This window comes from Oryctolagus cuniculus, chromosome 7 (assembly GCF_051225735.1).
Source record: "Oryctolagus cuniculus isolate XC-2025 breed Fujian yellow rabbit chromosome 7, ASM5122573v1, whole genome shotgun sequence".
Lineage (NCBI taxonomy): Eukaryota > Metazoa > Chordata > Mammalia > Lagomorpha > Leporidae > Oryctolagus > Oryctolagus cuniculus.
Genome location: NC_142873.1, coordinates 113,666,924 through 113,681,886, shown reverse-complemented (window position 1 = coordinate 113,681,886; position 14,963 = coordinate 113,666,924). Strand labels below are relative to the sequence as shown.

General features: G+C 41.9%; 1 protein-coding gene across 3 annotated transcripts in view; it reads right to left on the bottom strand.

Annotated features, from left to right (window-relative positions):
* Positions 1-14,126: 14,126 nt before the first annotated feature.
* The window catches only part of C7H1orf87 (chromosome 7 C1orf87 homolog), an 83,816-nt gene continuing 82,979 nt past the window's right edge, over positions 14,127-14,963 (bottom strand). For all 3 annotated transcript variants that reach the window (XM_051856420.3, XM_089337277.1, XM_089337278.1), the window contains one exon: positions 14,127-14,529. In XM_051856420.3, the coding sequence (XP_051712380.3) occupies positions 14,369-14,529 (161 nt within the window). In that variant the 3' untranslated portion in view covers positions 14,127-14,368. The remainder of the gene's footprint in view (positions 14,530-14,963) is intronic.

Here is a 14,963-nt window from a genome sequence, read left to right as displayed (position 1 = left end):
AGCTTTTCTTTTAGTAAAATTTGAATGGTATACTCTCAAAGGTCTCTTTTAGGACTGACATTCTATAAATCTACAAGTATGGGCACCCTATGCAACCCAAAGGAATGGCTCCAATGCAAACCTCAAAAGTGTTGATGTTTTGGTTGAATGAGTTCATGTGGGTCACTGTTCTGGGACTGTAGGATTTATAGAAGCACCCATGTCCTCACTGGGTGTCAGAAGCACAACCTGTATGAGTTGTGACAACCTCTGATAGTGGGCATGCACACCTGTGTTAGACTCAGTAGACAGATGCTTTAGGTTGATGATGATGTAGTAATGCTGATGATAATAGCATTTTTAAACTCGCTGTTAAATTCTGGGTCCTGTTCTGAGCATTCACATATATTTTTATCTTTATCTTCACAACCATCCTATGAATATGTCATTGCTAACCCCGTTTAATAGAAGGGGAAATGGAAATTTAGTAACTTGATCAGGTCAAAAGATTATAAATAGTGAGACAGAACTGTTCTGCTAGTCTTTCTGGCTTCAGGGTCATACTGTTTGCTTTCTTCAAGGTAGTCTGGGCAGCAAGATTGATTGACCGATCTATCTATCTATCTATCTATCTATCATCTATATCAAAATATTTTTGGTGGCCATATTCTCTTAATGAAGGAAGCATCACTTAGACATATACTCTGACACAAGCATCCTATGTTGCTGCAGGCAGAGAAATGGAAATGTTATCTAATATTTGCATAGAACTTTGTCACTGACAAACTATACTGCCTTCTCTATTCTTACACACTCCCCAAAGGCATGTCTTTCCTGACATTTCATAGTTTACAAGAGACAATATAAGACAAGCTATCAATTTCCAATTGAGGAAACCAAGGCCCAGACAGTTAATGGATTTATCGTTGTCATCAAGAAAGTAAGATGAGGCCGGCGCCGCGGCTCACTAGGCTAATCCTCCTCCTAGCGGTGCCGGCACACCGGGTTCTAGTCCCGGTCGGGGCGCCGGATTCTGTCCCGGTTGCCCCTCTTCCAGGCCAGCCCTCTGCTGTGGCCAGGGAGTGCAGTGGAGGATGGCCCAGGTGCTTGGGCCCTGCACCCCATGGGAGACCAGGAAAAGCACCTGGCTCCTGGCTCCTGCCATCGGATCAGCGCGGTGCGCCGGCCGCAGCGCGCCGGCCGCGGCGGCCATTGGAGGGTGAACCAACGGCAAAGGAAGACCTTTCTCTCTGTCTCTCTCACTGTCCACTCTGCCTGTCAAAAAAAAAAAAAAAAAAAAAAAAAAAAAAGAAAGTAAGATGAGAAGGGGCAGTGTTTCGGTGCAGCAGAATAAACTTCTACTTGCAATGCTGGTATCCCATATAAGAGTACCAGTTTGAGTCCCAGCTGCTCCATTTCCAATCCATTTCCCTGCTAATGTGCCTGAGAAAGTAGCAGATGATGGCTCAAGTACCTGGGAACCTGTCACTGATGTAGGAGACCCTGATGGAGTTTCTGGCTCTTGGCTTTGGTCTTGTCCAGACCTGGCTGTTGCAGCCATTTTGGAGTGAACCATTAGCAGATGACATGACATCTCTCTCTCTCTCTCTCTCTCTCTCTCTCTTCTCTCTCTCTCTCTCTCTCTCACACACACACACAATTTTTCAAATAATAAAAACATCTTTAAAAACCCTGAAATATAATAAGTTGGGGATATAGAAGAGGTTTCAAATGTTTCCATTTATAGTCCACTACTCTTCTCAAGATAAGTCTTTGTGAAGAGGTAGCTGTCTTTCTCTGTGTAGCACCACAACATTGTAAAAACCCCAAAATTGGCCAACCTATTTCATGGGATAGTCTTCTATTATATGACAAGGCTATTGAAAGAAATGAAGTTATAATTTTTTGGCCAATCTACTTTCCATTCTAAAAGCATAATGCTGTTGGGAGTCTTTGGTGTCGTGCAAAGAGCTTGGGATTTGCAATCAGTCCTAGCTTCCCAAATTACAAATGACACAAACTAAAGCAAGTGTTAACCTCTCTGATCCTCACTTCTCCCATCTGTTGGCTGACACAATCATACCTACCTGTTGGGTTGTTATAATTATGATACGATGTGTATATGGTGTGTACAGTTCCTGGAAGACTGCAAGATCACTGTGGGAGTTAAGTAAATGTGATGCTTGTCTCCTTCCTTCTCTCTAGAGTGTACTTTCCAATCCACTTCCTGATCTCTAAAACTGTCTCATAACATAGTAACTAATAACAGTGGAAACTAATCTTTATACTAATGCACAATCCATCTGGGAGAAAGCCATTTCTCCTTAAATCAGGACTAATCAATGGGCCTCACGGCCCAGCTCTGTCCTGCCATGTGCTTGTAGGAACAGATGGAAAATGGTCTGGGCAGATGGAAAAACTCCATTTTCCAACAGGAATTATTTATTTGTGAAGTTTGAACCACTTGGAATGAATATTTTGAATTAGGAGGATGAAATATTGTAAGATGCATAACAGGACCTTGAAATAAAGTAACACACTGCAGTTATTGGTGTCATTGTGAGGCAGGGAGTAGGAATAATAACAGAGGTTTTAGAATATGGTCCAAACACATCAATTATTTACCTGTGGATGTCAATGATTTTTGAAGTTGTTCTTTGGATAGTGTTATTCCCCAGGCCCTTCCAAAAAAAGGCCATTCTCGTGGCAAATTCCTTGTCTTTTGATCAGGTTAATATAGAACACGAACCTTATAAAATACACAGCTACCATTGTGGGACCTGTCTAGTGTGAGACACATAGCTTATATCCAACCCTTATGATAATCCCACACAGGAGGTTATTGAAAGCCTCTTTTGTAGATAGAGAAACTGAAATTCAGGGATGGGAAGTGAGTGACTCACTTGAATCACACAGGTGGTATTGGCAGAGTTTTTCCTGTCTCTGTTCTTGCATCTCTAACTTGCTTCCCAGATGGATTCTGAGTAATGGTCACATCACACTCTTTTGCCCTCTGTATGAGCCTTAGCAAGGCATCAGTTCTCCAAGATCTTATCCTGCTTTTTCTGACTTTGCCTTCTTCCTTTTCATCTGGGATATCATGCATATATGTAACCATAGTTCACAATCCCCAGAATACTGGATGGATTCCTATCTCAGGGATCTTTTCATCTTTCTTGTCCTACTAGAAAGGTAATTTCTGTCACTTTCACCCTCATTCTGGCAAATCGTTTCTTTATCAGGATTCAGCTCAGTTGTCACTACTCTGGGACGCCTTCTTGAACCACAGGCACTTTCCTACTGCCAAGCTGAACCCATGTGTCCCTCTGTTAGGACCAAGCGCTCCTGGTTTTCCTAACTTTTCTCTCAAACAGCATTTACACGCTATGGCACTTGACAGCCTTGATATCTGCCTTTGCTAACAGATTGTGATCCCATCCTGCCCTACTCATCTCTGTGTAACAAGTACCTGGTAAGCACCAAGTGCAGTGAGGCATCTGTTCTCACTAAACCTATAAATAAATGAATGAATAGACTGATGTATCATAATAACAAATGGTCCTTCTGAAGCATCTGAATATTTTTGAGTATTTGTGGTGGCCTCAGGTCAACTGCAGCTAAGTTGTCTATGTAAGAATGAGTCACTAATGCCTCCTTAGGGTTGAAGGTAAGCTATGGTGCTGGCTGAGTGATATTCTTAGAGTGAGCGGCTGGACCAGGAGAGCGGTAGATGGAAGTGGACTTGTATTTTCTGACCCCCTAAGTACCAGGGGAAGAAGCTTCCAACAGACCAATTCCAGTCAGGGATCAGGGATCAGTATTGGAAGGAAATCCCATTGGCCATGGGTATTTTGAAGAGCATTACTGAGGAAGTCTGCCTGAACATATCTTCAGAAATCCATTCAAACTATTTACTGAGGGCTGTCAAGTAGTAAGTACAAATACTTTTTGAGTAAAAAAGAGAAATATGCAGGACTGAGCCCTTTGTTATATTCCAACACAAAGGGCCCCAGAAGAAAGCTATACCCAAGCCATTCCTGGTCCCTCCAGGCAGCCCAAAGCAGGGGCCAACATAGGCTTGGGAGCTGGGAATATTTCTGTTTGAGTCATGGTTTTCCTACTATTTTGTTGAGTTTCACCTCCTTAGACATAAAGCAGAAATAATTGTCTTGTTTGAGGGCTGTGTTGAGTATTGGGCGAGATCACATACCCTGGCCCCACAGCATATCTGAAATATTAACATTTCCTCTCCACTTCCATGAGGTACAGTGAGTCTTGGCCTGAGGCATCAGGAAGTAAGTCCCAACACTCACCATCTGTGGGACCAGAGTTTTTTGCATTCTGCCATTTTCCAGTCTGGCTCTTGGAATGGAAGTGGAACTGCTGCTCTAATAATAATAATAAACAACCAGGATGCAGTAGGACTGGCAGATCTAGCAAGGAATAGTTGTGCTGAAGGAATGCAGACCCTCATCTCAGTCTCCAGCTCACCTTCTTTCTTTACCAAAGTCACAGAACTTCTCTGAGTTTCAGCATTCTCATCTGAAAATAGTCACCATTCTTCTTTGATTCTGCCCTACTCTTGACGATTCTTGTGTCACAAATCAATGCTTCCAGGGAGGGGGTGAATAAGGAGACCTGATCACCCTTCCAGGGGCTGAGTGTAGATTGGACTTCACACTTTGGATGAACTGGACTTTGCTGTTGATCTGAATGAGAAACAGCAGGGGTGGAGTTAGAACCCTCTAGACTTCAATCAACTGGAGAAGGTGTTGGCATGATTACAAATGTGGACATGGCTATAAAAGGACAGAGAAAAATCCATATAATCTAGAGGGAATGTTAACCTAGGTTAAGGTTGGTGAAGATCTGAGAACTTCTTGGATTCTTCATAGCCAAAATATTCTGTCTTTCATCATAACTGATACTGATAGCTTTTCATCTACCTTGAGTGTCTCTAAGATCAGGAAACTACCAACATTAGAAAGCAGCCTACTTCATTGTTCATAATTTCTTATGGACAATGCTTTTTTCTTTTAATCAGGATGAACCAAAGTCCATTGCTCTATAATTTCTCTTGCTCATCCCTGATTCCTGGCCCCCAAAAGGAAAAATTTCTCCTACCTGCCATTTGTTCCTTCACTCTCTGTCCCACGTGATGAACATAGTGCCATGGCTGAGTAAGGATTAAAAGGTGTTGTTAACCAAGGTCGATGCTGGTGGGAGTAGTTGAGAGAGCTGACTTGGGATGGGCTATTTTTTTTTTCCTAGGGGCTGTAGTCCAGGATGTGGGTTATGGATACTTTTATATGATAATTATACGATAAAGGACATATGGTTAGGTCTTGCAGAATAAACAGGAATTCAAGAATTAAACGTGAGAAAGCACATATCATAAGGAGAAAAATTACATGTGTAAAGATGAAATATCATGAACATTAATCATATCTTTAGGAAGAAGTGAGGTACCCACGTGGCTGAACTAAAGATGGGTAAACAGTGGCAAATGAGGCAGGAGGGATGGACGCTGGTGAGACCAAGGAATACAATGAGATATTTATCTCTAAGAAGACATTAGCTAAGGTACTCTTGGTCTTATTTGGTGGGTAAGGGTAGTCATTTAATTAATTTGCAGTTTTGTGACACTTTTTTTTCAATTTATTCAACAATATTATTCAGGGCTCTGAAACTTTGGCAGCACAGAAAGATCTGAGACACGATATAAGCTTTATATGTATTTGAAGAATCAATATGTACTGTAGGTGGCTTGGAAGACTTAAGGTTCTGGAACTTTACCTAGGACAGGATTTCTTGTACAGTCTTGTGTAGAATGCTAGTTTGGAAGTATGACAAAATAATATCTGCAAATAAAAATACCTTGGTTGAATAACTTTGGATTGAACAAGGGTATGAGAATAGTTTTGTATGGGTTTGTTTAGTTGTACTGTGCCTTGAACATTGGAACTCAACAAGGGAGAAGGGTTATTATCAATGGTGTTTCCCAAACTATCTTGAACCTGGAGCGCGTGTCTGGAAGAACATCTCTTGAATTTAGTGTTCCAGGAAATACATTCTGAGAAATAGCTATTTGTATATCAAAGTAAATAAGTTAAATGACCTTTATTTTTAAAAACATGGTGAAATAACACAGAGATAGGGAAAAACGTAGTTCTTTCTTAAAATATCTGACTATGATGGGCCGGCGCTGTGGCTCAGTAGGTTAATCCTCTGCCTGTGGCACTGGCATCCCATATGGGCACCGGTTCTGGTCCCAGCTGCTCTTCTTCCCATCCAGCTCTCTGTTATGGCCTGGGAAGGCATTGGAAGATGGCCCAAATCCTTGGGCCTCTTCACCCACTTGGGAAACCCAGAGGAAGCTCCTGTCTCCTGGCTTCGGACCGGCACAGCTCCGGCCATTGAGGCCATTTGGGGAGTGAAACAGTGGACGAAAGACATTTCTCTCTGTCTCTCTCTCACATTGTCTGTAACTCTACCTCTTCAAATAAATAAATAAAATCTTTAAAAAAATCTGACCATGAAGGAATATATGCCACTGTAGTTTACATTCCCTTGGTGAGAACTTGTAAAAAAGAATCCATCCCTAGATACCAGGAGGGGTTGCAAAAAGAGTCCCTACTGTACAGTTACTTTTCACCTTGAATTCCCCATGGAATTCCCCATGGAAGAGAGAACACAAAATTTGGCCAACAGCTAGCTATTTCTGCCAACCTGGGGAAAGAACTGGAGCCTTCATGACTGAGTTGGAGAAAGCTCAAACTGAAGAGCATACAGATCTTGCTGGGTCTTATCTCCCTTTCCTCTTACCTGACAGGTCTGTCAGTAAGCTCAGTTGAGATTTGTCATGATCGTAGATGATCTCACATGATTGATTGCTTATTTTCCATTCATTGTCAAAGGTTTAGTTTTGTTTATGTGTATTTCATGATGAGATCTGCAATGTTGGTTTTTTATCTGTTTTATGTTGCCTTTACCCTACATTCTAGTCTACTATCAAAGAGATTGTAAGCTTGGGGTAGAAGGAAAAAAGAACATAGAAGTGGCACAGATTGATCTTTAAAGCTGCTATTAGAAGCGATATATTATGGGAAGCGGGATACACAGCAGACTCATAGAATGGCAGATGCCCTAAATAGTAATCTGGCCTCAGAATCAGCCCTTAAGGCATTTGGATCTGGCTAAAAGGTCCATGAGAATTTCTCAGGTATGGAAAGCCAAGACACTGTGGCAAAGAAAAATGTCCTAAATGAAAAATCTCTGTGAGTGAGATCCCAGCGGAAGGAACTGGCCATCAAAGAAGGAAGTACCTTTCTCTGAAGGGAGGAGAGAACTTCCACTTTGATTATGGCTTTGTCTAAAGGTCAGAGTTTGTGAACTCAAGAGGCTCCCATAGCCTTGGCAACTCATGACAAGAGCCTCGGGTGATTACTGACGTCATAAATAAGAGTGTCAATTGTTAAATCAACAACGGGAGTCACTGTGCACTTACTCTCCATGTAGGATCCTTAATATGTTGTACTATGCGAATTAACAGTAAAACTAGTATTCAAGCAGTACTTTATATTTTGGGTTTCTGTGTGGGTGCAAACTGTTAAAATCTTTACTTAGTATATACCAAGTTGATATTCTGTATATAAAGATAATTAAAAATGAATCTTAATGAAGAATGGGATGGGAGAGGGAGTAGGAGATGGGATGGTTTGTGGGTGGGAGGTTGGCTTTGGGGGCAAAACCACTATAATCCAAGAGTTGTAATTTATATTTATTATTTATTAAATTTATATTTATTAAATAAAAAGTTTATGTTTACATTATATTTGTTAAATTTATTTTCATAAATAAATTTATATTTATTAAATAAAAGTTTTTAAAAAAAGAAGTGCTATGTTAGTTCTATCTAACTTCATGGATGGAAGTAAGTTATTGGATACAACAAGGTGGAGTTTATGTTTTTCTGATTGAGGGGCAAGTTGTGAGTCACAGGCCAAGACTGACACCAGTTTAGTAGTAAAGTATTGTCCCTGGGGAGAGGAATTAAATTTTGCACAATAGTTATTTGAAAAAACAATGCAATCTGCCATACAGAGGACCAAAATTTTCAGCTTTGGAGGTTAAAGTACTGGAAAGTCTGTGGAATTTCCCATCAGTTTCAGGCAGGAATCACTCTTTCAGGTATTGACACTCACTCATCATGAATAGAGTATATCTGTGAATCTCAAAGGTCAGATCCCACCCATCTGGAGCTATTCTCAGCACCTCTGCAGTCTTCAATTGTCAATACTGTCAGCAGGGCATCAGTCATGATGAGGGAAGGATCCCACATCCTGGGATGGGATGTAGAGAGAGAAGGAAGGGTACATACAACCTAGGATACTTCTGTATATATGGGAGGGGGCAGCAAATCTTGATAAACTATCATGATTATCTCTAACATGCATATGCTTTTCCCATTCCTGAGAAGGTCACCTTGCTTCTCAACACCCCAGCTGAGCTTAAGTGTCTTCTTTCCCAGGAAGCTCCACTGATCCAGTTAAGTGGAGACATTTATTCTTTCTGTTGTGCATTCATTATGCCAAGGGTAAATCTTATCACACATATATAGGGCACTTACTTATTTACTTGCTATTGTTGCTTAAATTGTATGCCTATATGAAAGACCTGTTGGAATCCAAACCCTCACTATCTCAGAAAGTGATCTCATTTGGAAATAGAATCTTTCCAGAGGTGATCAAGCTAAAATGAAATCATTGTGGTGGGTTCTCTTTCAGTATGGCTGGAGTCCTTATTGAAAAGGGAACTTTAGACACAGATGTAGACAGGTACAAAAGGAGAATGCCACATGAAGATGAAGTCAGATATCAAGGTCTTGTAACTACAAGCTAAGGTGGACAGAAGATCGCTGGGAAACCACAAAAAGCTAAGAACGAAGCATGGAAAAGATTTTCACTTGCAGCCCTCAGAGGGATCCAACCTGGCCAACATCTTGAGTTTGGACTTCTAGCCTCCAGAGTTTGTGGCTATGAATTTCTATTATTTAAGCCACCCAATTTATAGAACTTGTCTTTAGCAGCCATAGCAAGCTAATACACTTGCTTGTAGTCTGTTCCCACAATATTCTTTCATCTTGAACCATGGTCCCAACTTGATTCCATTCTGGAGGAGAAAAAAGACAAGCTCCTCTCTTTCTCTCTCTCTCTCTCTCTCTCCCTGATGCCTAGAGAGAGTCAAAAAGAGATCGAGAGACCAATTTTGGATGAAGAGTTGGAGTCAGAAGGAGAGGAAAACACAAGTAGTGAGCTTCATATCTCCAAAGGTGTCCAAGCCCAGGGAGGCTGCAGGAAACCCTGCTCAGGGTTGGCTCCACAGGAATGTGGAAAACTGTTCTGCCAGTTGGCATTTTCCAGGAATTTTCCTGTTGACCTGTATTTTAGAATGCCAGTGAGACAGAACCTGGCCAGGTTTCTCCCTCATGTAAGTGTAGAAGACTTTGGGAGAAGGGCGTGTGTGTTTTGAGCAGGGGCCAATAACTTTTCACCAGATAAGTCTTGCTCAGCCTTTGTCAGAGCTCAATCTGCTTGTGAATTTGTCTGGAATCCATTTCCAGCAACACCATCTGTTCATGATTGTCCTACCATCTGACCATTTGCCCTCTATCAACTCCCTACTCTGTGTACCCCTACTGCAAGTTGGAGTCCACCCATTGTCCAACCTGGATAAACTGAGTCTGAGGAGGAGGCAGGTCAGGAGAGAGGGGAAGAGGAGGGAGATGATCCAATGCACCGACGTTTTCAGCCAAGATGTTTCTGGGGAGGCCCCATCATGCCTTCCCACAGAACCTGGAGAGACAGCATGTGGCCAAGCCAGAGCCATATTGTGCCCCAGGCAGTCTCATGACTCCACAAATAATATTGATGCCTTTTGTTTGGAAACTCTTTGTGGAGGCTTCCCATTTCCCAACAAACCACGCTAAATGCTGGGCCTCCCCCAAGCCACGTTGCCTTTTGCACAGTCCTGTGGCCAACTGTGCAGGCAGATGAGAGCCCCTGAATGCTAATGAGGGTAACGGCTGGCATTGCTGAAGAGCCCCGGCTCTGGGAACCCCGCCTTTGTTGCTAAGGAGCATTGGAGCCATAGCTGAAAAGCTCTTGCAGGAGGGAGGGTGAGGAGAGGCAGAGAAGAAAGGCAAGCATTTGTTTTCAGAGCTTCACAGTTCTCCGGCCAGCTCCAAAGCTGTCCAATTTCTGATTCCAATTAGAATATCAAATCCCCCGTTATTGTTTCTCTTAATGATCTTGGGAAATTCCTCCGAAGAGTCAGTGAGCACTTAGCAAACTCTTTGGACTGTGCCATCTCCACAGTTGTGCTTCTGGTTGTGTGAACAAACCATGCCAAGTAGTGCTGAAAACACCCTTTATTCCAGTCCCCTGAAGGCGGCAAGGAATCCGGGAGAGCTCGCGGAGCGCACGCAGCGGCTGGGCTTTCATAATGCTCACGCAGGGGCTCCTTCAGCAGTCGCTTTCCAGCTGCCCGCTCGGTGGTGAATCTGGGCTCTGTGTTGCACACCAAGGTGAGCGAGTTTGGCCTCGCTTGGTGTTACCTCCACACTTGCTGGAGAGATGGCCCCCACCCAGGTGATTTGCTCAAACTGGTACAAGTGTGGCACTGAGAGGCTGGGGTATGACTAGGTTCTAGCTCTGGCTTTGTCTATTACTGGCTGCCAGGCTTTAGGCAAGTACATACCCCAAACCTCAGTTTCCCATTAGTATAATGGACATAGAAATGCCAACCTAGTTGGTTTACTATAAGGAACAAGTGCAGGCAGGAATATGAGGAAGAAAAAATATGGAAGACATTTGTCTTTGCCAGCCAGGACCACAAAAGCCATTCTGGAAGGCTTGAAAGCTGTTTGTACCTGGCAAAGGCACTTAATGATTTGACCCATTGACTGGAGCAAAGTGAAATAACTATATTCACAATAAAATAATGTTATTTCCTTTTATGGAATGTGTCTTTGTGCCACTTACAGTGCTGGGTAATTTGCATACACTACTTTATTTAATGTGAAAATGTCTTACTCCTTTCAATCTATAATTTAGTACCCAGTGAAAAACAAGTCCTGGTGTTTTATTATACAATATGATAACTATACATAATGCTAATGTACTGTATATTTCTCTCAAAAATTAGAAGAATTTTGAAAGTTTTTACCATAAAGAAATGTTAACTGTATGAAGACATAGATAGGTTTAGCCTGAATGGACATTAGACAACACATACATGTATCCAAACATCACAGAGTACACCGTAAATAAGTACAATTTTTATGGGTCAGTTAAAAATAAAAAATATTAAAAATAAGAATGATGCTCTTGGGTAGGTAGTGAATTATTCAGGAGTGCTCCCACTTAGCTGGGAGAAGGTCAATGCTGTTGGTGAAAACCTCTGTCATTCTTCTGGGTTTTCCTCTTCTTTCTTTTATAATTTAAAATATTTTAATTTTGTTTAAAAGGTAGAAAGATAGAAACAGATAGAGAAGAATCTTTCATCTGCTGATTCACTCCCCGGTCTGCAACAGCCAGTGCTAGACCAGGCTGACGCCTGAAGCCTAGACCTCAACCCATGTCTCCGATGTTGGTAGCAGGGACTCAAATACGTGAGCCACCACCTGCTACCTCCCATGATGCACATTAGTAGGAAGAAGCCGGAATGGAGAGTGGAGCCAAAACTTGAATTCAAGCACTCTGATTCAGGATTCCAGTGTCCCAAACAGAGTCTTAACAGCTGCACTAAGTGGCTGTTCCTCTCTCTATCTTAAAGGCTGAAGCTTTGGATAGTGGGGAGACCCAGATGGTACTAAGCCTCTCCAGGCCCATTGTACATATCAAACAGCGGGGGAGTTCTGCCTGAGGAAGCTGGTCAAATCAGACACCAGGTTTCCTCCGTGTCAATGACACAACCACAGGGAACATACACAATGCCACTGGCATGAGAACAAAAAGACAGAGATAAGTGAGAAACTTTCCAGAGGCAAGCATGAAGTTCTATCACAGAGGTTGCAATGATTTTCTGAAGTGTGATGACTTCATAGCATTTTCCTCTTTGTATCCAATGGTTTGCCTCAAAGCCAGGCTTCATTTAACCTCTATCATGTTCACCTTGTGTCCTGTATTTAAGCTTTCCCCTGTGACTTAAATTGAATATTCGCTCTTCTAATGTCTACCCGGAGAAAAAACTAATGATGATTTGCTTCAGTAATATGCAAGTCTTCCAATAAACACACATGCACACGTATGCACACACTGACAGATTATCTCCTTATTGCATGAGACTCCTCAGAGGCTTCTTTCAACCACACGACATTCTTGGGAACATTCTTATTAGCCTCTTTGAGCTAGGATTCTGCCAAGTCAGTCTAGTCAGAATCTCCTACCCTCAAGATCTGATAGCCTTTGATATTTAATCAAGCACTCTTTTTTCCTGACACTCCCCCACCCTGGTGATGTCTGCTTTGCCTTCAGAAAGAATCCTGTTAAGTTAGACAGAATGCCCCCTTGCCTGATGCTTCTTCCTTTAACTTTCCATCCAGGGCTTCTCTACCATGCTGCTGTCCCTTAGCTACAAATTATCTTTTCCTTTTTGTAATCAGCATTGAGTCCAATCTCTTTCCCCACTGTAACACTCCATTGTAGCTGTCACTATACCTATTGTGAAAATTATGCCTTAACATTTTCACAAGAGGAAGAATAATGTTTTGCTGAATACACACACATATACACACAACACACGTCTGTGCACACACACACACCTTGGAGTAAAAGAAGTGGGGATTTTTCAGACAAGAGATCAATTGAAAGAAAATCATTGCAACCTCTGTGAAAGATGTTTTCACATCGTTCTATGAGAGTGATATATCTCGAAATTTGTTTTTGCTATAGTAATGATCTCACTTCTTGGTGTCATTTCATAGAGACCATTGTTCAAAGTGGTTTAAAAAAAGCTTTATTTATTTATTTATTTGGCAGAGTATATGAGCGAGTGAGCAAGCAAGCTGGTTAACTTCCCAAATGGCCACAACAACTGGGGCTAGACCAGGCTTAAAGCCAGGAGCCAGGAACTCTATCCTGGTCTCCGTGTGGGTGGCAGAGGCCAAGTTCCTGGGACTTTGTCGCTTTTGCAGGCACATTAGCAAGGAGGTGAATTGAAAGCAGAACATCCAGAACTCAGATATGGTATGCAGAAAATGAAGGAAGCATCTTACCTTACTGTGCCACAACACCAGCCCCTCAAAGTGTTTTTGAGGACTGCCTGATGCTCGGCAGCTAAAGGGAGAGGCATGAGAAAAGGTATATCCCTACCTACTTGTGAGGAGCTGTCCAAATGCCATTGCATTTAATGATCCATTGAAATAAATGTCATCCAAGGGCGTCTCTACTCTGAATTGCTTTTATTTTTGTAGTTCTCGAGTTGCCCAGAAAAATGTCTTTTGAGGCAGACTAGTCAGTCTTTGATGACTGCTATATCTTTTTTTTTTTTTTTTTTTGACAGGCAGAGTGGACAGTGAGAGAGAGAGACAGAGAGAAAGGTCTTCCTTTTTGCAGTTGGTTCACCCTCCAATGGCCACCGCGGCTGGCGCGTTGTGGCCGGCGCACCGTGCTGATCCGATGGCAGGAGCCAGGTGCTTCTCCTGGTCTCCCATGCGGGTGCAGGGCCCAAGCACTTGGGCCATCCTCCACTGCACTCCCTGGCCACAGCAGAGAGCTGGCCTGGAAGAGGGGCAACCGGGACAGAATCCGGCGCCGCAAGGTGGAGGATTAGCCTAGTGAGCCGCAGCGCTGGCCAACTGCTCTATCTTTTTAGAACTCTTGGGTCATTTTAGCTACCTTTTAGGTCAGCTTTGCTAAGATACATATTGTTAGTATGTTTATTTTATTATAATATGGAAATCCTTCCTAGTATGGTACTAAGGGAAGGTCTGACCTATTAACTGAAGAATCATGTATTAAGGTCTACTCTTTGCAGGTACTTATGGCAATTGAAAATTTCTAGTTTTTTGTTTTGTTTTGTTTTTGTTCTGTGGATTTTTTTTTCCAAAAATAATCTGATTAGCAGGGTAGGAAAAAAACATGAAAAATTAGTCATAAGCTTTATTAGAATAAAAAGGATTTTAAGTAATCAGATTCTTGCGACATCAGCAGAGAAAACCCAGTTTTCTCTGATCACTTTGTGCGAAGATCCAAGTCCAAATGAAAGCATCTACAACGGTTGCATCACCTCAGCTTTGACAGCGCCTCCACCACTACTCTCAGCTGAAGAGAAACACATTTCCAAGTTAGATAAGGGAAACATCTGTTCTCACAATATGGGTTTGTTATCATAACTCCTTCAAGTACTGCAAAGCTGGCTCCAATAGCATATTTTCTCCAGAACGGAACCTCTGCAAGGCCTGGTCGATTTTCCGAGGGCTCAGGGACAGGTTGTAAATGAGATTGTAGTTGTGAATGAGGCATTTGGCTCGGTCCTTCTCCAGGACTCCTGTGATTGGTTTGGATACATTTTTAAAGAGAAAGGGAAAGACAAAGACATTTGCATATTAGTTTGAATGACTTCTGGATGGATATTTAGTACTAATATTTTGAAATTTTAAGTTTTTAAAGAATTGAGTTGCATTTAAAAATTTTAATGTCTTGTATATGCATCATAGATTTCAGGAGGAATTTGAGTGCGATTTTGGAGGAGAGACAAGAAAATGGATAAATTCTAAAGCAATCTAAGCTTGTTGTTTTTAACCACACAACTTTTAAAACTGAGTTTTGCAACAAGCGGGATGCATACTAAAAGTAATTTCCACATTATTCTGATTTCTTTCTATCAGTTGAAGTATCCAAAATGTCCCTAAACATGCAAGGTTTAAGCAGTTCATTTTAAAATGCATTTCTGGGGGGATGGGTGTTTGGTTTAGTGGTTAA